This window comes from Staurois parvus, unplaced genomic scaffold (assembly GCF_062004578.1).
Source record: "Staurois parvus isolate SC_StPar_1 unplaced genomic scaffold, SC_StPar_1.0 ptg000014l, whole genome shotgun sequence".
Lineage (NCBI taxonomy): Eukaryota > Metazoa > Chordata > Amphibia > Anura > Ranidae > Staurois > Staurois parvus.
Window position 1 is genome coordinate 10,045,408 of NW_028317810.1, and position 24,206 is coordinate 10,069,613.

The 24,206-nt window shown below is 41.0% G+C and overlaps 1 protein-coding gene across 3 annotated transcripts in view; it reads right to left on the reverse strand.

Moving 5' to 3' along the window:
- The window catches only part of TAOK3 (TAO kinase 3), a 413,079-nt gene that overhangs the window by 30,958 nt on the left and 357,915 nt on the right, over nt 1–24,206 (reverse strand). For all 3 annotated transcript variants that reach the window (XM_089677299.1, XM_089677309.1, XM_089677316.1), the window contains one exon: nt 1,259–1,387. In XM_089677299.1, the coding sequence (XP_089533425.1) occupies nt 1,259–1,387 (129 nt within the window). The remainder of the gene's footprint in view (nt 1–1,258; nt 1,388–24,206) is intronic.

Consider the following 24,206-nt stretch of genomic DNA (forward strand, 5'->3'; position numbering starts at 1 on the left):
GGGGGAGGGAGAATTCCCTTCATTTGCAGGGATTTCCACTCACTTCCGGTTTGGCTATGGTACAGGAAGTGAAGGGAAATCTTCACAATGGGACACAGACCACAGAAAAGTAACCGACAGGAGGTATAACACTCTCTTGCGTTATCCCCCCCCCCCCCCAAAAAAAATGTTTTGCTTATAGTTCTACTTTAATTACCACAAGGGATGTTGAAAACCAAAAAATTGCCAGATGTTTATGGACACTCTTAGACTTTCTTGCTCGTTTGAAAACAATCTGACACAGTTCCTCTTCCAGGTTGAAGGACAACCAGCTGGATTCAACCCACTTTCTGAGAACCCTAAGAATCACTCACATGAGAATGCTGCAGACAGCACTGATTCACAATGATGCAGTTTTTCTTATTCCAGAGGTTGCAGTGATCAGCAGCACATGCTCAAACATGAGCAATTTATTAGTTGAATAACAAACAGTGCAACATTTTAGAGCTCTAACCAGCTCTTTCCTTGGGCAAGCCATGATAAAATATAAACACTCTCACCTCTGTTAAATAGTGCCAGAAACCAATGAGATAAATTCCCCCCAAAACACCCCCATCTCCAGTGCATGTAAACAAACCAATACTAAACAATAGGATCACCCATTTCTGAAGTGACAAAAAACAATCCCATCTTACCCATGTTGCCCAGCAACAAAGCTAGAACAACTGATCATAAGGTATAAAATAAAAGCATATTGCAAGATGATGGGATATACCTGATAGCAGGAAGTTTATCTGTAACTAGGCAACCTATATGTCACGGAATCACAAAAAAGCTCAATGAAAAAAGTGGCAGCCGACTCTTCCATGACATGCTCAGTAGCACCCACTATCAGCACTGAATTGATTTTTGCACTGGTTGCTAAGCAACTAAAAGCCCCTATGGTTGTGTGATTGCTTAGCAACCAGTGCACAATTTAAATAAGTGCACACTGTGGGTGCTACTGAGCATGTGCAAGGAGGAGTCATGAGGCACTTTTTTCAGTGTCTGAGCTTAAATCTAAATAGCATGCATGTAATACCATTTTTCCAATTAACCCACATAAGCTTGAAACAGAATCAGCCTAGAACAGCTGGACATTCACAAGAACGCAATATGTGATATTTGACACGGTCAGTTTTGCAGATTTAGCAAACCATATTTGGAAGAAAGTAACCACTTTTTTTCTTTATAAAGATTCTGGTGAAGCTTCCCAGAGTCAGGTTAGTACCGCACATGCCTCTTTAATCTTTTCCTTGCAAATCTTGTACTGCTTTTTCTGACTTTCTAAGAACGATGTTAAGTCTTTCTTTTGTTGGGCTATGATCTGTTGTTGAAATCTCCTTTCATCCGCTGCAGCCATCTTTGCCTGTGAGCAAAAAAAGAAAAAAAAAATTAGATTATTTCGTCACTACTAGTATATTAACAGTGCTTTCTATATACACCCCATTGACCTCTTTCAAGATTTGTGGCATTGCAATCTACAATTACAACAGATTTGATTGAGACTATGTTACTGATCTACACAAAAGAGTTCATAATGTCATAGTGGAAAACAAACAATCTACACAGAAGTAATCATCACCTTTGTTGTAAAACCCCTATATAAGCTTTATTGCACCCAAATTTGCCTTCAAAATTAACATATTTGGAAGAATGAAGTCCATCTATTTGCAAAAAAAAAAAAACGTCACATGGTCTATGAAATACATAGAATACACCCACTAGACAAGAGATATAAACAACCAGCTTTGTAAGGAACTATGCAACAAAGTTCTGTAGAAACATGAATTAAAATAAAAAAAAAAAAAGACCCTAAACTTTAAATATTCCCAGACTACTTTTACATTGTTACATACAGAAATATGGCACATGAAAGACAGACTACTAAAACTAATTGACCGGGTAAGAAAAGCATTGCACAGAAGCAACCCTGAGGTAAACGGTAACTCTGAGAAAGCAATTGTACATAGAAAAATCAAACTGGATGCTCCACAAAGCTGAGCCTTAACCACTTGCTGTCCTTAGGACATACCTGCATATCTTCGGGAACAAGAGGTTATTACAGGATCATAAATGGGAAAAGGTAAAGGCGCAATATACCTGACTAGAAGACCAAAAAAGGTCATATGCTTATAGAGGATAGTCCAACCGAAGAAAGGAGGGGAAGTCACCGGAATGTAGGGAAAGTCTGCAGGTATTACAGCAAGCCTCTTGTTGGGAGTAGACACAATCTCAGTCATGAAAAACAAAAAGGGAATGCAGAGGCACCTCTAAATGTAGATGGTTTGTAGTATTTATTTTAAAAGAGCTTTGCACTGGCAACTCACATTTATGAAGGTAAAAACAACAGGCACATAATGATCATGTCAGGTGAGGTATAGAAAACCCCCAAAGCTGGCTGTATCCTTAGCTGTGCTGTAAGCCACTCGTCTCACTTCCAAGTGCCGGCTAGAGTATGGAGGAGGATCAGGAAAGAGGGCATGAAGTTTCACATCTGGTGACATCATCATGCCTGGTGGCCAGGATGTCCACACCTGGGGCTCCCCAATTCTGACATAGGAGATTGAAGATACCGGGCTGGCATGACCATTTCCCTCGAACCAGGTGGTGACATCTGAGGAAATCCACCTTCCAATTGTCCAATCCTGCCATGTGAACAGCAGAGATGGCTGGACAGTGTTTTTTTCTGTATAAAAGATGATCACTTACTTCCTACAAAGCTGCCTGACTTCTGGTTCTCCCCTGATGACTGATACAGGCCACTGCCATGACATTGTCTTTCAGCACCATATTGTCCCTTGAGAAGAGGGGTTCAATGGTGCAGAGCTCTACTGCTCCTAGCTCCAAGATGTTGGTGGGGAGCTTTGTTTCTCTGGCTGATTAGGTTCCCGGAACTGTGAGACTGAAAGACTGCTGCTCAGCCTGTGCAACTGGCATCTGTTATTACCTAACAGGAAGGTGGGTGAAAGGACTTTCCTGCTTCCAATGATGGATTGGTAATCCACCAAGCTAGATAATTCTTTACTTGGTTGGAGAGATGCATAGGGTAGTCGAGAGATGGAGTGTTCTGGGCCAAATAAATGTTGTGTTGGAGGGGTGTGCAACAGAACTAAGTGAGGAAAACTGCTTTGAACGAGGCAACCATGAGGCCTGGGACTCTCACAGAGGGATGTCTTTTTGATCCTTAAAAGTAACTCAATTTAAAAAAAAAAACCCAAAAACACAATCCCCTTTGAATGATCAATGTACATTGCAAGTATTTTAAGAAACTTTGTTGCAGACAGGTCTACTGCAAGTAGACTTTGGTCTACTTGCAGTAGACCTGTGTCTACTCTTAAGGAATAACTCTCTGTTGGACAATGTACTGTCTACAATGACTTGGGAGTGGCTAATTAATTTTAGTCAGCTGATGCCCTTTGAATGTTATAATAAGAAACGTTGCAGTGTCTGTATCTCTTAAATATGTGGGTCTTAAATAGGACCTCCTTTAAACAACAACGAAAAAAAAAAATGGTCTTCCCACCAGCTCTTCATTCCGTGGGATTTGGCCCCTGGCATAAACAAGATGACAGGAGACTTTCCCAGGTTCTTCAGGCAGACCCATCATGACGGCAACCTCTTCCTTTGCAATACCCTTGCTCAATCCTTCACAGTGGTTGCAGAGACGACAGGCCTTGTTCTACATTCGTTCCATCTCTTCTTTGCCGAACACTCTTGCCAAACCAAACCTTTGAATCTATGACTCCATGACACCTCTATGACAGAATATCTAGCCTGCCCTGCCCACTGCTGTCTACAACAGTTCACTTTCATCTACATTAGACTCACTTGCTCCCCTAACTACATGAAGTATCAGGCCCCGACCATTACAACTGTGGAAGACTGACGACACCAGAAACCTTAAGCGACACAGTCGTGCGCTGGACGATTGTGGCGTAAAAACCAAATCTCAGCAAGCTTTCACCCTATATAAATCTGCTTTCGTAGCCTCCCTGGCGGTATTCCCGAGTGTAGCTCGGGGTAAAGTTTCAGTATCACAAGCAGTAACCCTGAGCTGCACTCGGGCTTACCATGCGGCGCTGCTCTGGGATCTGTTCTTCTCTTACCTTGTCCTGCGCTCCCGCGATGTCCCCCCTGCTGTGTCCCCTGTAATGTCCTCTGGCGGATGCTGGCATCTGTCTTCCGGGTTCCGTTCCCTGCAACGTCGCGATGTACGGGGACGGAACGGCGGGGAATTTGAAAATGACAAAAAGTGACATTCACAAAATTCACTAAAATAACATAGTAAAACATTACTGTATCAAACCATTTCACATACATTTTGTCCCTAGTGCTTTGTCCTGTGCCCTGCCTACATTTTTACTGTGCTTTCTGCCGGGAAACTGACAAACGTCCATGGCGTCCAAAAAGCGTCCCTTTAGGTCAAAATCGGTTTTAAACCAGCTAGAGAACAGCGATAGTAAATTAGAACTACTTGCAGAATTGAGTGATGATTCGTGGGGAAATTCGTCATCAGACACTGAAAACGATTTTGCGACTTTGCTCAGTGATGTGCAAACTTGGCGCTATATTTCAAATTTCAGTATTTTTGGTTTGATTATTTTATTGAATTAAATTTATTATTTTTTATGATTATTTATTAAATTACAATTTATGATTTTGTGTTTCAAATTTTAACATACCCAGGATGTTTACTAGACTCGGACAGATTTCAGTGAGTTATTTCTAAAAATTACAGGCCTACAATAAAAAAAATACATATATTTCCATGCAAAAAAATGTACCGCTTTGAGCACAGAAATATGAACATAATTAGACCGCTAGGGAGGTTAACCTACAATTCCTCCCTCCATGCTGCCAAACAAGCCTACTTTGTCACTCTCATCAATAGCTTGTCATCCAGTCCTCGTAATCTCTTCTCTACTTTTAACTCCGCTTTCTCCATCTTCACCTCCACCCAGTAACTCACTCACTGCTTACAAGCTTGCAAATCATTTCAAAAACAAGATTGATGCAATTCATAGGGGCATCTCCACTGCACAGACATCCATCCCACTTAGCATACCTTATACTAAACATCCCTCAACACTTTCCTCTTTTAACCTTGCTACTACCGAAGAGGTCACTGAGGTTTTCTCAGAAGCTCGTCTCACTACCTGCCCCCTAGATCCTGTCCCCTCACAACTACTATGGTCTCCTTCTTCTATCCTATGCTCCCTCACTCACATCTTCAATCTCTCCCTCTCTAATGGTGCCTTCCCCACCCCTTTAAAGCATACACACATCACTCCCATACTTAAAAAGCCCTCCATGGACCCCACCAACTTGAACAACTTAAGACCCATATCCCTGCTCCTTTTTACCTCTAAACTCGTAGAACGCTTAGTCTACAATCGCCTGAGTGCCTACCTCACTGACAAGAACCTTCTTGACCCTTTACAGTCTGGCTTTCGCTCACTACACTCCACTGAAACTGCCCTACTAAAACTCACTAATGATTTACTAACTGCTAAAACCAATGGCCATTACTCCGTACTCTTACTACTTGACCTCTCTGCGGCTTTTAATACTGTTTTTTGATACTGTTGACCATCCCATCCTCAAAAAAACTCCACTCTCTTGACCTTTGAGACTGATCTCTCCTGGTTCTCCTCCTACCTATCGCAGCGCTCCTGCAGCGTTACCTATAACTCTCTCTGCTCCACTCCACCTTTCTGTAGGGGTCCCTTAAGGTTCTGTCCTTGGACCCCTTCTCTTCTCCATCTACACCTCCTCCCTTGGTCACTTGATAAACTCCCATGGCTTTAGGTACCATCTCAAATCTATCTTTCTACTCCTCACCTCACCCTTTCAGTCTCCTCTCACATTACTAACCCACTAAGCAACATATCGGCATGGATGTCACTCCACTTCCTCAAACTCAATCTTTCCAAAACTGAGCTCATACTATTCCCGCCAGCCCGTGCCCCCTCCCCCTCCATCAAGATCAATAATACAACCATCAGTCCCTCACCTCATGCCAGGGAACTAGGTGTAATCCTATATCTCCTAGATTGTAAGCTCGAAAGAGCAGGGCCCTCGATCCCCTCATGTTTTGCATTGTATTGGTATTGTTCTGTCACATGTTCTGTCCCCCTTTGTAATGTACAGCGCTGAGCGAACCATTGGCGCTTTATAAATACTGTATAATAATAATAATAATAATATCTGCACAAACATGACATTTTTGATACAGAGGATGCCTATAATCTAACTTGTACTTAAGTGCAGAGTTCAACACCCAAGAAGGAAATTACGTTTTTGGAGGCGTTCTGTACATCAATAATTTACAGAACACCTCTAAGTTGCCATATTGCATTGAATTTTACAAAACATAACAGCCCTGCAGTTTGAAAAGGAAAGGTCATTTTTAAGAACATTAAATTACAATATGGCTTGTGTAGCAAGGCATTGTATGGAGGTGGTTATATAGTATTGAGGTGGTTATGCTGGAATTATGATTGCAGCTACAGCCATGATCCTGGCAAAATTTTTTTTTCAGCTGGCAATTCTCCACAATGTAAATTCATGCCTTTCCAAGGCTTTCCCGTTCCACCGGGAGCCTGGGACTGTCTTTTTCAGCAGGTGTTTCCCTACAATGTAAAAGTGATCGAGCGGCTATACAGCTGCTTGGTCAATTTTACAGAGGGCAGAAGATAATCTTGGTTTGATATGATGCTTTGGAGTCCAAAAGAGATATGGGGTCTAACAGAGCACGTCTTGTGCTAGCATTATTGCGCTCGCTCCGGCGTGCGCGGCGATATGTAACATTGTGTATCGCAATTGACAGTTTCACGTGTAGGCGCCCTGATGTGTGGGTTCATGTGCGTATGTGCATTTTGGGGGAGGGGGGGGGAGGTATGTGTGTTGGGTGTAACGTTATTTTTTGCAATTAACAAAAAATATAATTTTTTTTTTACTTAACTTTTTTTTTTTTTCCCATCACAAACTAGGTGAGTTGGAAGCTTTGGTGCATGAAGAAAACTAGAATTTAATTGGTATTGCTGAATCTTGGCTTCATTCTTCACATGACTGGGCCTTTAATATTCCTGGCTATGTTCTCTTTCAGAGAGACAGGGTTAATAGGAAAGGTGGTGATGTCTGTCTCTATGTGAGAAGTGATCTCAGAGCGAGTGTGAAAGAGGACCTAGTTGATGAAGAGTGTGATGATGCTGAAATATTATGGGTGGAACTGCACATGGGGGTGCGTACTACAAAGGAAATCACTGGAGTTTGTTATAGGCCTCCCAGTGTTAATGAGGAGGTGGAAACTCAGCTCCATGCACAGATCGAAAGGGCTGCGAGGCCTGGGACAGTGATAATAATGTGGGATTTTAACTACCCGGAAATGGACTGGAGTAATGGTAGTGCAGGAACAGTTAAAGGGCAAAACTTTGTAAACCTACTACAGGGCAATTTTATGATACAGTTCATAGAAGCCCCTACTAGGAATGATGCTCTGCTGGACCTGGTAATCTCAAACCATGCAGAGCGTATTACGAATGTCCATATAAAAGAACATCTGGGTAGCAGTGACCATAACATGATTTCATTTAGCTGTAAACAGCGAGCACATACGGGAAAAATAAACTCCAAGACTTAGACTGGGAGGGAATATTGGCATCCATGAACACAACACAGAAATGGGAGTTCTTCAAAAAGACTGTATGTGAACACACTGCAAAATATATTCCCATGGGCAACAAGTTTAAAAGGCTAAAAATCAAACCTATGTGGCTTACAGCCAAAGTTAAAAAAGCTATAGATAATAAGAGCTTTTTTTAACCATTTGAATACCGGGCAATTTTACACCTTCCTGTCCAGGCCATTTTTCAGGTTTCAGCGCTCTCACACTTTGAATAACAATTGCGCGGTCATACAACATTGTACCCAAACTAAAATTTTATAATTTTCTTCACACAACTAGAGCTTTCTTTTGGTGGTATTTGATCACCGCTGGGGTTTTTATTTTTTGCTAAATTATCAAAAAAAGACCGAAGATTTTGAAAAAAAAACACGTTTTTCTTTGTTTCTGTTATAATAGTTTGCAAATAAATAATTGTTCTTCATAAATTTAGGCCAAGATGTATTCTGCTACATGTCTTTGGTGAAAATAACCCAAATTAGGATGTATTTTTTAGTTTGTGGGAAAGTTATAGAGTTCACAAACTATGGGATAGATCTGAATATTGATCAATCCTGAAGTACTGACGGCCAATCTAATTTCTTGAGGTCCAACAATGTCAGAACAGTACAGATATCCCCCAAATGACCCCTTTTTGCAGAGTAGACATTCCGACGTACTTCATAAGAGGCATGGCGAGTTTTTTGAAGTTGTATTTTTTTTGTCATAATTTTTCGGAAAATGAAAAAATGCAAAAAATTATTTTCACTATTTTTTTTTTTACATACTGTCACCAGTGCAGTACAGCATCTTCATATAACTGGCATGGCGGTGATCGGGGACACTGACTGGTGACAGTATGAAAAAAATATATATATATATATTTTTTATTATTTTAAAATTTTTTTTACATTTTTTTTCTTTTTTTTAAGATTTTTTTTTTCATATTTCACTATGTCCAAAGTAGTACAAGGTTACCATAGCAACATTGTACTACTTTGGGGAAGTGATCAGTATTTTTTTTTTTAACACAATTTGCTTATAGCAAAGAATTACTTTGCTATATGCAAGCATTTACCTGAATGACATCGATTCAGTCAGGGTTTTTTGTTTTTTTTTTCTTTTGTGCTTAGCTGTGATTTGGTCACAGCTAATCACATGACATGTGCATCTGACCTGCTGTGACCATTCACAGCTAGGCACTAGTATACAATGGATGGCATGAATAAAGCCATCCATTGTATACAACTGTCATGTGACCTGCTGTGATTGGTCACGGCAGGTCACATGGTACCGGCAACAGGGCCGATACTCAGATCTGTCATCAGCCGTGTCCGAGGTACACGGCCGGTGACAGATCGCGCCGCTGCGCGGCTCTGCAAGCGCGGAAAGTGCTCATGTGCGGAAGGACGCCATTTGGCATCCAACCCGGAAATGCAGTACATTTTGCCGGCCGCCTTTTGGCTATTGGCCGGGCATGTATTGGTTAAATATAAAAATGAAGGAATGCTATCATTGTTTAAACATTACAAAAAATATAACGGAATATGCAAAAAGGAAATAAAGGCCAGAAAAATTGACAATGAACAACAGATTGCAAAAGATAGCAGGACCAACCCCAAAAAATTCTTCAAATATATTAATAGTAAAAAGGTTCAGTCCAAGCATGTAGGCCCTTTACAAAATAATCTAGAGTGGGTGACTGGGGACAAAGAGAAGGTAAATTTATTAAATACCTTCTTCAGCTCTGTGTATACAAAGGAGCATGGGGGAGCTCTTGTCCATAGTGGGCATGGTATTGACACAGCTCCAGATGATCCACATTGGCTCACAATTGATATGATCCAAAAATATTTAGACAGTATAATGGTGAATAAAGCACCTGGACTGGATGGCATACACCCACGGGCCCTTAAATAATTGAGCTGTCATTTCAAAGCCATTGTTTCTAATTTTTAGAGACTCTTTAATGACTGGCATAGTACCAGTGGATTGGTGTAAGGCCAATGTGGTGCCAATATTTAAAAAGGAGTCAAAATCTATACCAAGTAATTATAGACCTGTTAGTTTAACTTCTATAGTTGGGAAGATACTGGAGAGTTTAATAAAAGACCACATAGATGAGTTCTTGCTGGAAAAAATATTATAAGCAACAGTCAGCATGGATTCATGAAAGACAGAAGTTGTCAAACAAATCGGATTTCTTTTTATGAGGGGGTGAGCAAAACCTTGGACAGAGGGGTCTAGGGTTGTCAGTTGTGTACCCCAAGGTTCAGTATTGGGACCCTTACTTTTTAATATGTTTAGAACGATACAGGGTCTGGGATTAAAAATACCATTTCAGTCTTTGCAGATGACACCAAGCTGTGCAGTGGAGTAATGTCCTTAAAGGGTGTCTTCAACTTACAAGCCGAACTCAATGCTCTGTTTAATTGGGCAACTATGTGGCAAATGAGGTTTAATGTTGATACATGTAAGGTTATGCACTTGGGGGCTAAGAATAAACATACATCGTACATACTAGGGGGAGTACAACTGGGGGAATCAATGGCGGAGAAGGATCTGGGAGTTCTGGTAGATCACAAGCTTAATAATGGCTGCGGTTTCTGAAGCGAGCAAAATCCTCTCTTGTATTAAAAGAGGTATAGACTCCAGAGAGAGAGATATCATATTACCCCTGTACAAATCATTAGTAAGACCTCATCTGGAATATGCAGTTCAGTTTTGGGCACCAATTCACAAAAAGAACATTGGGGAACTGGAGAAAGTACAGAGAAGGGCAACCAAACTGAGGAGAGGCATGGAGGAGATCAGCTATGAGGAAAGATTAGAGGAACTGAATTTATTCTCTCTTGAGAAGAGGAGATTAAGGGGGGATATGATCAACATATATAAATACATCAGTGGTCATATAGTGAACTCGGTGTAGAGTTATTCACCCTGAGGTCATCACAGAGGACAAGGACAAGGCTTTACGTCTGGAGGAAAATAAATTTAATCTCCAAACATGGAAAGGTTTCTTCACAGTGAGAGCTGTGAACATGTGGAATAGACTCCCTCAAGAGTTGGTTCTGGCTAGCTCAGTGGATTGCTTCAAAAAAAGGCCTGGATTGTTTCTTAGATACACAGAATATAACTGGATACTAACATTTATAGGTAAAGTTGATCCAGGAAATATCCGATTGCCTCTCAGGGGATCAGGAAGGAATTTTTTTCCCAGCAAGAGCAAATTGGATCATGCTTTGCTAGGTTTTCTGCCTTCCTCTGGATCAACTGTGGGTATAGGATTATAACTTTTTTTTTTTTAATGGTTGAACTGGATGGACCTTTTTGTCTTTTTTCAGCCAGACTAACTATGTAACACAGGACACAAAGCCCCCTATGTTATACAGTATTATTATGTATTAGTATTATTATGTAATAATTTATAAGTGACAGGTTCTCTTATTGTGAAATGTAGGGTCTAAAAGATCGGCACTGGTACCGGGGACTGTGGAAGCGATCGGGTGGCAGTGCAGCCGCCCGACTACTTCCACCTGGCAGGCAGCAGTCTGCCTGTCAGTTTTATACACAATAATGGTGGCTACAGCCACCAGATTGTGTATAAAACCCCCGCTGTCAGATCCATACAAACTACGGAATTGGCAGCGAAAGAGTTAAAATAGGGACCAGCTCCAATGCAAGGGAAGGAAATGCCCCTTGCAGCAGTCTGAGCGAATGTTTCCTTGAGCTTTTGCCGCAATTCCATTGTGCCTGGTTGACATCCTGTGGGGAAATGGGGTACCTGTCATGTTAAGGAAACACCAGAGACCAGATGTCATTAGTCCTGTAGCAAAGTCTTTGTGGCAAAAGGACAGGAGGAAGCGCCTGAATACCTTATAGGGGCTCTGGGAAGACATTGCTGGTAATAGTGCGACTTGTGGTGTGATGTAACACCTGGCCATCAACCTGAGACTAAGCTATGAAAGGTGGACAGCTTTTAAATTTTAATCATAAAACTGAACACTATTCAGGATACACTAATAAGTATACTACAAGTTGTGGAGATATAAAGTCTTATACTCGTTACAGGGCTACAATAATGGTCTAATAACAGGACAAACCTGTCTTCAGTTTCCACATTGCTGGTTCCACTGTGCCCATCAAAGTGGGCATTTCTTTAGGGGGCGCAGAGTCTTAAGGTTCTGAGAACTTTAGAAATGGAACATGTCCCTGGACCAGTGTAGCACCTTCTGACAAACTGCACGCTTTGCACTAAGTGCCAAGGTGAATCCAGTGCCGATGGTAGGACAATTTTCTAATTAACGTGGAAGGAAGATACCACCTTGGGAAGAAAAGGTGCTTTGGGTCTCAAAGATTTTGTCTTTGAATAGAGCAAGAAAGGGTTCCTTATAGGATAAAGCTGCCAATTCAGAATCTCTCTTCATGGGAGGGATCACAACAAGAAAGGAAACCTTGCAATTAAGGGTAGACAGAAAAATATCCCTAAAAAGGTTTAAAGGGGGGTGTTTGTAGAACCAACAGAACCAGATTCAGAGATCCTACTGAGTCACTGGAGAAGACACTGGAAGAGCAATGTGTGTGACATTCAATTTGAAGCCCTTCACTAAAGTAGTGAAAGGCAAGAGGTCTAAGAAAAACAGAATCACCAGGCCTGAGATGTGGCCTTTGATGGTACTCATGGTTAAAGACTGATCCAGATCAGACTGGAGAAAAGACAAGTTTCCTCTCACGGAGTACTTTTGGAGATGAAATTTCTGAGCCTTGCACCAAGAGAAATATATTTTCTAGGTGCAATGGTAGACTTTGCTGGTAGATAGTTTCCTAGCTTTCAAGAGCATAGGGATAACAATTGAAGAGGCAACTGTCCCAACAGTCAGGCTATCAAAACCAGCATCCAAAAGTGGAGGGGAAAATTAGTCCTGGGGACAGAAGACCCAGGTGAACTGGGATGGCCCACTGAAACTCTGCCAGAGTACCTTGTCCTCCTGGGCAAGTTTGATTCAATGAAAATCACTGAAAAGCCCTCCACAGCAATTCTGCAGAGTGGAAAAGGAAGGTGATTCAGAGAAGGGAAGACGTAGATCAAGTTTAATAGATCTCACAAAGTCACCATAGCATCTAGTGGTGCACAGAAATGAAAATTCTGGTGCCGAAACTTAAAATTCAAGATGCATTTGGCTGAAAACTGAAACCAAAACAAACAGCTTACATTTTTTTTTTTTTTAACATTTAATGTGGCTGGCAATTTTGCAGTGAAATCACTAGGGCAGGGGGTTGCACTGAAGTCAATGGGGACATGACTTTGCATAAAAGTCTGTGAGATGCGATTTTGCATTGCAGTCAATAGCAGGCATTTTTGCATTGAAGTCAATGAGAACGGAACTTTGCATGAAAATCTATGAGACGTGATTTTGCATTGAAGGTACTAGGGGGCGTTTTTGCATGAAAGCCTATGAGAAGCGACTTGGCATGTATCGGCACCTTTTTTTCCTATCAGCATTTTACAGACAACACTATTTTCGGCTGTTGAGAAATCTGTGCATCCCTAATAGAATTCACATGCTAGATGATTGTTGGACCTAGAAACAAACCTGGTCAATTTGCTGTTCAACCTGGAAGCCAGAAGTTCCACATCTGGTACCCCCCACCTGTGTCAGCAGCCTTAAAACACCCTGGGGTGAAGGGACCCTTATCTGGATTACAGATGTCTATAACTGAGGAAAACCACCTGTCAATTGTCCATGTCCAGAATTTTAAACAATGGTCACAGGGAAGTCTCCGGGATCAGAACCAGATACCCCAGTCGATTAGATGGTTCCAGCTTCGGCGCTTCTGGAGATTCAGGATCCACCCAAATCTCTGCAGGGTCTGGACAGTCCATTGGCTGACAGAGATTGAGTAAACTATTCTCTCAGTAAAAGATCATCCAGATATCCCACCACAGGAATGCCCCCAGAGTGAAGCAAGGCAAGGACTTGGGACTGGGGGCAGCACCTTGGAGAAAACCTGAGTTTCAATGGAAAGACCAATGGAAGGGTAATAAATTGGCAAAGTTGCATGCCAACAGCAAAAAGCAGTAATGCTGAACACCTTCAGATCCTGTATAGGGCAGATGCCCCTTTGTGCTTTGGGGACAATGAATAGAAACCTTAGAACCGATTCTTCTCTTGAACAATGGCAATGATCTTCTGTGCTTCTGTACAGCCTGGAGATCTGCCAATCTCTGATGGGACATGGTAAGTTTGACAATATTATGGGGGATGGAGGTAAGGACTGAAATTCCAGCTTGTAGCCTCTAGATATCAGGGTCTGGACCCAAAATGTACTGGGGCAGATGGCTGCAAAAGCCAGCACAAGTCCCCCCCCCGCCCCCCACTGGAAAAGTGGGGGCTTGAGTTCCAGGCTTTACCTTAGGCTTGCAAGAAAGAAGTTTTGCTTTTCTCTGAGGCAAAGGGTACCTTTCTGCCCAGTGACCTCCTTGATAAAATTGTCCAGTTACTTGCTCAACAGGTCTGATCCCTGAAAGTGCACACAGAAGAGGTATTTCTTTTGGTGAAGCACTGCAGACCAACACTTGACTCAGAGGATCCTCTGCAGCTGCATGGAAAAAAGGCCCATCAGAACAGAACCAGAATCCTGACACATGGCTGTAATGGCAGGATGTAGGTCAGGGCCTGAAAGTGAAAACAAGGCCTTAAAATAGGCTTCCAACATTTTATCCACAGATATTTAACCTCCCTAATGGTCTAACTAATCAATATTTTTGAATGTCAAAGTGGTACATTGTTTTGCATGGAAATTTGTTGTTTTATATTGTAGGCTTGTAATTCTTAGTAATAACTCACTTAAATCTGTCCACACAAGAGTCTAGTAAACATCCCGGGTATGATAAAGTGTGAACCATGAAATCATAAATTATAATATAATAAATCATAATAATAATAAATTAAATTCAATAACATAATCAAACCAAAAACACTGAAATTTGAAATAGAGCACCAAGTTCGCACATCACTGAGCAAAGTCGCAGAATCGTTTTCAGTGTCTGATGACGAATTTCCCCACGAATCACTATCGCTCAATTCTGAAAGTGATTCTAATTTACTATCGCTGTTTTCTAGCTGGTCTAAAACCGCTTTTGACCTAAAGGGACGCTTTTTGGATGCCATGGACGTTCTCAAGTTTTCAGGCAGAAAGATCGGTAAACAGTGCAGGCAGGGCACAGGACAAAGCACTAGGGACAAAACTGAGGTGAAATGGTTTGATACAGTAATGTAATCCTAACAGATTACAATGTATTGTGTGTATGTCATATTTTTACTTTTTTGAATCTCCCACTGGTTCCGCACCCCTGCATCCCGACCTTTGAAGGGTACGGAACCCAGAAGACGGATGCCGGCATCGGCCGGAGGACACAGCGGGAGGACATCGAGGGATCGCAGGACAAGGTAAGGATCGAGGGATCGCAGGAGAAGCGCTATAGTGTAATCCTGAGTGTGTCTTGGAGTTACCGCTTTTGGTACTGTAAATTAACCCTGAGCCACACTCGGGATTACCACTAGGGAGGTTAAAGTATACTGTAACTATAGGCAAAACTTTTTTTTTTGTTTTGGACAGAGTGGAGATAGATTAGAACACCTAACAGGTTTTTACTGATGTCTGTGTCCCCCTTAGAGAGATTCACCCCCGCCTTTGTCCTGTTTACCATTATCATTGAAGGTGAAAGTAAAAGAAAATCTAAAATTTTGGGTTGTCCCCAGAAAAGTAATAAAGAGAATCCTTTAATTTGTAGGGATTTCCTCTTACTTCCTGTTTTGGCTATAGGACAGGAAGTGAAGATAAATTTCCACAATGGGACACAGATGTAAAAAAAATTAAATAAAAATTTTTTTGACAAGGATTAGAACCTTACTCTACTGAAAAATGGTAAAAAAATGTTTTACCTATAGTTCTACTTTAAGGACTGGGTTGTTCTCCATAAAGACAATTAACCTTATTTTTTTTAAACCCCTCCTAAATTAGATACTGCTTGGCAAAGCATTTAGAATGTGTGAAAAATCTTGTCAAGATTAGGCCAGTCACCATAAAATGTTCTGCAAAAGTGAGTATACAGGGATATATTTGTCAGGCCAGGGACTTTAGACTCAGCCAACGCAGACTGCTCCAGACAGACACATGTATGCATTGTGTCGATAACGACCAAAATGGTGTCCTGCCTTCGGAGTCAGCCAGCACGCCTGAAGTCGTCCCCAAATATTCAGACATAATGGCCGAAAATGCTTCTCTAGATAAGCAGAAGGAGGTAGCCACCCTTGAAGGGGTTAAAAAAACCTTTGAGGGAGGTAATGACACAGGTTAGGAACAGAGGTCTGGACTATTGATGTCAAGAGTCCTAGGGGGTGCACTACACACCACCAACCCTAGAAAGTTTAGCACATCATAAGCAGCCAACTTTCGTGCTTATGATCAGTCATAATATTGCTGCAAGTGATGGGCTGCCAAGAAGAAATAAGCAATGGTTCTCTTCTCTCAAAGCAAACAGAAGACATCCATTCTCCTAAGGATAAAAAAAAAAAAATCAGGCATGCTGGAAGTAGGAGGGGCTATACTAAGCTGTCCTTAACCGTACGAACCTTACTTATCCTGTGTTCTGTATGTACAATTAAGAAACAACCTCAGAAATTGGCAAGTTCTGTGTCCTGGAGCTTAGAGACTTTCTAGGGTTTTGGGTGGGATGAAGCCTATGTTCCTTGGTGCATATTTTACACTGTATCCAATGATTGTGCAGCTGTGCACAAGTCCTTCTGTGTGCTTCAGGAGACCAGCAAAGGTGTTCACACAGGAGGCGAGTGTGTGTGTGTACTACCAGGCCAATGCCCGTAAGAAAGTTGGTGTCTGTGCTGAAACAGACAAAATATCTGAGCGGACCAAAATAGCCAGGAGGCTGTGCTTTGTTTCCTGGTATGAGGGATGCTGCAACCCCTGCGAGGGAAACCGGATGTCATGAACATTTTTCTTCTGAATAAACATAGAAAGCCCTTAAACGCAAAGATGATGAGTGCACATCCTTGAAGCTCTACACTTGAGTCTAAACTCTCACAATATATTAACCTCAATAAAAACATTTTAGTCTGTGAACGGTGTGTATGCCCTATTCAGTACATCAAAAAATGATAATAAAAACAGCACTGGTGATAGCAGCCATGAACATGCATAGATCTTCCTCTTTCAAAACGGAGGATATGGTAAGAACCATTTCACTGCTGTAATAGTGAATCCACTGCGCTACTGGCAAGGCAGTGTTTCTGTAACATTTGCCATCATAAAAGCTAACAAGGTTGGTGGAATGTTCATCCTATGTGCAGAAAACTGTGCTTCAGGTACCTGAATTACATCTGTGATTCCTTTTTCGCTCAAAAATCAGATGCAAATTTTATTTTTAAAAATCCAGAATAAATATGTTATATATGGATGTTACCACAGTTACAATGCAAACCTAACAGAAAGAAACACCCCCTTAAAACTAGATGAATGGTAAAGTCTAAGAGCTGTTTGACAGCTGAGTAGGGAGACAGGTTCAGTGTATCCATGACAACAGCCTGAGCCCGACTGCTCCATTTCTGAACATCGTGTGCATAAGACACCTATGGTAGCAGGATAATAGGGTGTGCAAGTTTTGCTGAGTGGAGCATTTGTTTCACAACCATAATTTATCACATAAGGAAGGGTGCTCTTCTTGCTTCATTTTCTGGGGATGAAGGCTGCAGAGACATGCATCACACAGCACTAATGCAGCAGGCAAGACAGGTGTCTGGATTTTATTCTGCCTAATGCAGTGCTTCTATTTTTCTTTCATAACCTTCTGTACTTTTAAAATACCTCACAAAGAAAAATATTTGCTAGAAACATTCACTTTTGATTTTTTTTTCTTACACCCTCCTCCATTAAGGGGTAAAGTCTGCATCCTCTATCAAGCAGGAGACAGCAAGGACGATGTGCCGTAGTGTGCCATGAAACACATGCAGCACAGGAGGAAAAGCTGCATTTTTGAACAGTGTCTCCATCATGTACAAGGGACTAGCTTGAGGAAAAGGTGATAAGCTGTCACTCGGAATTTGAGTGCTATCTCCCACTGAAATATGAGATAAAAATAGCACAATTCACACAGCATATTTTTCAGGCTTTGTGCAAATATTGTCTAATATTTATTTCTGCCTATATTTACGTATATACATACATATTTACATATATAAACACAAAAGGTAGATTACTGACATTTAGTTAATGAAATGCAGCACTGGTTTAAGAGGTAAAAGCTCCTTTTAAGAAAAGGAGAAAATAAATAGTGATCGGAGGTCAAATGGGTTGTTTTTAATGTATCCGTTTTTAGCATCTCCACGATGATGCATTAAAAATACACCAGCCAATTTGCTAACAGTAATTTAACCAACACTAGCAATATAGTAGTGTTACTTCTTCCTATGGCTATCTAAGCTTTACTACTACACTCAAGGTGTAGAAGATGCAAAATGTTAACAACCATGACACAAATAAAGGTCAAATATAGTGAATGGTCTTCTTTTCTTGTGTTGGCTTGAATACCATGCAATACAACCTCAATAGGTCCACAATAAAGAACTGCGCCTGCTCTTACACACTGACCACAGATGAGCTAGAGGGGCCCCAGGAACATATGCCCATAAACAGGGGTTCTAAAAACAGACCTTGTTTATCAAAGTGTCTGAGGGAAGAAAATCTATCTTCCAACATTTTTTGTATTTAAATCAGAAAATAAAATAAATAAATAAAAAAACAGGCATGCAACAGTCACTGAACATTAAAGTGTACATGCATGACTAACTGACATTTGAAATCAATGGTAAAACACAGACTAGTTTGGAAACACATTTATAATGCATGTTTTTAAACACAGATAATTGAAATAGCCTTTGTCAGTTATATATGTAGAAAAATCAATGTTTTATGTATATTCTATGAATAACTGTTATAGTACATATCAACCAATTCGGGATGGGGATTGATGATGCAGAAGCAATTAAAAGGTATGTGCAGATAATGGGGCTGATTTACTTAAATTGTTGAGTGCAAAATCTGGTGCAGCTCTGCATTGAAACCAATCAGCTTACATGATTTTTGTCAAAGTTTTTTTTTTTCTTTTTTCAAAATAGTTTTTATTGGTTTTTAGAAAAATACTCTACAAAACAAGAGCCTTTGGGCATTCCACGCCTCAAAAGAAAACATAACATAAAAGAACAATCCCAACTGTAGTCACAACGCCGGTACCCCCTCGATCAATGAGGGTAGAAGCAGCCACATGTTTTTTGTCAAAGTTTAATTGAACAAACTAAAGTTAGAAGCCAACTGGCTACCATGCACAGCTTCGTCAGATTTTGCACTCTCCAGTTTTAGTAAATCAACCCCAATGCATATTTGTTTTCTGTTAGGAGGTATGGCTAAATAACTTAATTTTATTGACGGGTTTGATGTTCAGACAATTATTGATAAAATCTAAACTGCCACCACCCCAAGAACCTCAAGTCAAACCAAGTCATCCATGTGTGCAGTGTATGCAACGGAAATGGCCCCAGAGGGAAGGACAGCCCACTGTGGGCACAGCCACACTGCACACATGGAGGAGAAAAATCTGAGCCGCTGCAGTTGCACCTATGACTGCCAGCAGCTGGCTCCTGAGGTGGCTCCATATTTTTCTGAATGTGAGACACACAATATAGAAACCTGCTCCAGGTCACAGTGCCCCTCAATGGGCTGTGTTGCAGACATAGTCCCGCCTCATCTCTCCTGACCAATCAAAGCAGTCATAGGACTGAGCAGCAGCAAGGTCGGCCAGTAGGAGTAAGATATTGGGAAAGTTGTCCACTAATTGGTGAGAGTGCGCCAACCATACTAAATTTTTTTTCTTTTATCAAGCAATGGGGCCCAACTTGTAAGCAGACGGAATCTGGTGCAACTGTGCATGACAGCCAGCTTCTAGTTTTCATTTTCAAAGCTTAAAGGCTAACTCCACATTTTGCAAAATAAATAAATGCTCCTATATTTGCAGCAAAAAATATTTGGACCTTATATTTTTTTGTTTGCAAATAAGTCTGCAAAGTATTGCAACTATGATCACTGGCTTGTGTGTACAGTACCAGGTTCCTATAGACTTCCTCCAGCTTGTCTGTACCAAGGTATGGATTTTCAGCTACTGAGATGGGGGAAGAGTTAGTAGACTACAAGTGTCGTGATCACCACAACTTGTGTCTCATTGAGAAACACAAGTCCACCTGCCATGGTGGCAGAGAGAACTTGTACTTCATTCATTCTCAAATCTCAAAAGTGCAAAATTCAAAGGCAACAGTTACCTTGGGGGGAAAACCACCCCCGTATGCTGTCAGAGGAGGTAGAGGCCCACTTGCAACCATGGTACACTCAAAATTTAGCTGTATCATGGTCTAAAATGTGGAATTGTCCCTTTAAAGGCATTACAAACCTTTCTACCTGCACCGTTTTCCACCTGCATAAGATGTGCATTAATTATGTAGTTTCATTGTGTTATTTTTTGCCTTGTATATACAGGCTATAGCCCTATGGTTTCAAATATGAGGCATGTCACATGGCACTGCACAGCTTAATTCATGACCTCAGTCTGTAGTCTAAGAACTGACACTTCCTGTCTCCAACAACCCCTGGGTCTCAGTCTAGTGTTCTTCAGGTGACAGCTACACAGCAAGTAAATCTGACAGACACAAACAGGCAGAGCAATACATTAGCACTCCCAGATTTGTGATGCGACACACAGAAAACAACAAGAAATTTTACTGGACAATATGAGATCCAGAACAAGAAGTTGCCTGTCTCTTGAGTGAATAGAGACAAGCTAGGAGAATGAATACATGGACATAGGGAGATTGATCACAATGACACTACAAACTGTTACAACATGTGAGTTCATCCTTACAAGGTAAGGCAAACAAAGAACACAGGGAATATAACTACACTAATATCTACTTAAAGCAACAAAACATTTGAAATTGTACAATGACTAACTAAGCAAGTTAAAGCTAGAAGCTTTCAGGATTTGGTATCACATATCTTAACACTAGAATCCAACTGGTTACTATGCGCAGATTCTGTCTGCTCCAGGTTTAGTAAATTACCCCCATTGTGTAAATGTCTTAATTTTTTTCCTTCGCTGCATAGAAACCAAAGCTTAAATTACTAAATTACCTTTGACACCTATGCACATAATAAGCTGTGAATACTAAAGTAATGCAGGTTCACCTCCCCAGTTCTGACATCAAGTAAGGTCCTGCAGTGGCTGAGGAAGCCTTAAGCAATCTTGCAAAGACTGTCAATGCCTGGCCTTCCCTGGCCACTGCAGGACCCTGACTGATGTCAGGGCTGGTAAAAGGGAGCAGCTACAACACTCTGGCACGAAGAGCCACCTGAAAGTGTCAGAAATTTAGAAAAAAAATAAAAAATTTGATGTCTGGTTTCTACACAGTAGAGGGTAGAAATTAAGAAATAAAAGCATACTGGCTGATTGGTATGTGAGTATACACTCACCGGGCCCTTTATTATGTACACCTTGCTAGTACCAGGTTGGAACCCCTTTTGCCTTCAGAACTGCCTTAATTCTTTGTGGCATAGATTCAACAAGGTATTCAGCATACTTTGGTTGTAAGAGTGGTTATTTGAGTTACTGTTGCCTATCATCTCGAACCACTCTGCCCATTCTCCTCCGACATCAACAAGGCATTTTCGTCCACACAACTGCCACTCACTGGATATATTCTATTTTTAAGACCATTCTCTGTAAACCCTATAGGTGGTTGTGCATGAAAATCCCAGATCAGCAATTTTTGAAATACTCAGACCAGCCGTCTGGCACCAACAACCATGCCACGTTCAAAGTCACTTAAATCCCCTTTCTTCCCCATTCTGATGCTCGGCTTAAAATTCAGCAAGTCGTCCTCACCACGTCTAGATGCCTAAATGTATTGAGATGCTGCCATGTGATTGGCTGATTAGCAATTTGTGTTACCAAGGAATTGAACAAGTGTACCTAATAAAGAGGAAGGTGAGTATATCTACTTGCTATGTTTAACTTGACTTTTATGGGGTGGTGACTGTTTCTTTAAATCCCAACTCCCGATTCATTTTACCCCCTAAATCCTTGCAATCTGTGTATCTGTTTAAAGCCTTTAATGCACTAGTCACTGCGTCCTTGCTATTGTGTTACTCTAAATGTCCTGCTAGAACACTTACCACCATTCCATATCCTTGTTGAATAATGCCCAACATCATCCAACCCCAGCTGTAAGCCCATGCCATCATGGCCACTTTCCCCGGTCTTCACCATTATCACACTGTCTGGTATCATTGTGCACATTCTATGTAGACTGCAGAGGACAGCAGTCACACAATGCACCATTCTGATGTGTGACTGCTGCTGAAGCCTGTGCACAGACTTGCAATGGAGACAAAGAAGGGGTAGTGATCGTTCTGGTCAATATTGTCAATGGGTGGCCATGCCTCTTGTGACATCATTGACACCTTGCTCTCGTTTACTTAAGAGGCAGAATGAAGCACTGTTAGTCAGTGAAAGCCAAGCCTCAGGGGTTTTTTTTTTTTTTTTGGTGGGGACATCCTAATTTTTTATTTTAATAAAGGACTTGTCAGAGACTCTGTGCTGTTTTTATTTACACTAGTCATGGGTACTCCATGCTCATTCACATGGGGGGGCTTCATGCTGCAGCCAGAGGATCCAACTGAAGTTACATAACATTCAAATACTGCAAAAAACAAATAAAAAAAAAAAAAAAAAAAACATTAACTCATGAGGTATTTAATGTGTGTTTTGCATGTTCAAGATTTAATTACAGTTATGTTTACTCACAAATTCCTGTGGTATTCCAAAGAGAGAGGTAAGGAAAAGAGATTGGGTTTTATTAACCCTCAAGTTTCCACATGTTTTGGTGCGGTGTTTTCATGTAGAGTTTCATAAAGAAGTTACAGTAATTACTATATGCTTCAACCTGTAGTCAATTTGCAAAAAATGTGTTGACCACAGGAAAAAGGATATATTTGATATAAGTGGCCATAAGTAACGTAACAGTTTTTTTTTGTTGTTGTTGTAAATTCAATTTTTTAGAACACACATCTGGGCAGGCATTTATACATGGTAATTTCAACGAGGTAAGTGGACAGTATATGCGAAACATGACAAACAACCAATGGTCTAGGATAACAAACAGCAGCTTATTAGGTAATTGTACAGACTCCACATGGGGTTACAGCAGGAGCCCTGGATATAAAGCTCAGTGAATATTGGGGCTCAGTCCCTGTTTAACGGTGTATATTATTATAAAAAGAAGGGAGAGTACATGTGGAGAAGGTTGAAAAAAAAAATGTGTGGGTGTTGGCTGAGAGAGGATTAGTGGAAGAAAAGGGGGTTGCAAGAGGGCGATTATAGGATTGTTGATTTGCCAGTAACATCAGTTTCTTGAAGTGCAGTACAGGTCACAAGTCTTTAGTCCTGTACTGTACTCCAAGAAACAGATTTTGCTAGCAAGTCAAAAAAGCTATATTCTTAAGCTGGCAATAGATAGATTGGAATTCCTTGCTAAACCCTCTGAATTTCGATCCGCTTCTGTTCAACAGGAATGTTGGAAAAAATTCCTCGATCAGCGGTTGAAGCCAATCAGTGTATTCTAACAGTGGGAAGCATTCATTTATCTACCTTGCTTGCTTGGATGGAAGAATCTGTTCATATTATTTTATTTTTCAATCAGCTCACTGACTGATACAAAAATATGTAATCTATGGCCAGTTGTAACGTACAGGACACAGGATCTTTGTCTTTAACTCTGTAAAGTCCAAAAGCATTCCAACAGAGAGATGAGTAGAAAGCAAACCGGTTCCAACAGGTCCACATAACTACATCAAGAAGGGCTGGACAGACTTGACAGCAGCTTGTAGCACCTTATTCCCATAAACAGAATCAGAGGAGGCCTGAACAACCTGGTAGAACTTAACAAACGTGTGAAGAGAAGCCCAGGTGGCAGCCTTGCAAATCTAAGAAACAGATGCCCGATACTGAAAAACCCATGAAGCAATAACATCTAGTAAAGTGCACTTTAACAGGGAAGGGAGGTACCCTATCCCTTAGGCTACAGGCTTGAATGATGACTTGTTTAATCCACCTAGCAATAGTAGAGCGAGAAGCAGGGATTCCCCAGTGGGAATCCACAGGAAGAACAATGAAAGAATCCAGTTGCCTAAAAGAGGTTGTAGCTGTCGACTCTCACAGCATGTGCCATGTCAAGACAGTGGAGAAAAATTTCCTTGACATGTTTCAGAGCAGGAGATAAGAATAATTTCCTAGTTGAGGTTACCCCTCAATAACACTAGGGAGAAAAGAGGCTATTGGCCTCAGGACTACTTAACCTTGTGTAATACTAGGAAATGTTCTTTACAGAACAAGGCTGCTAACTCA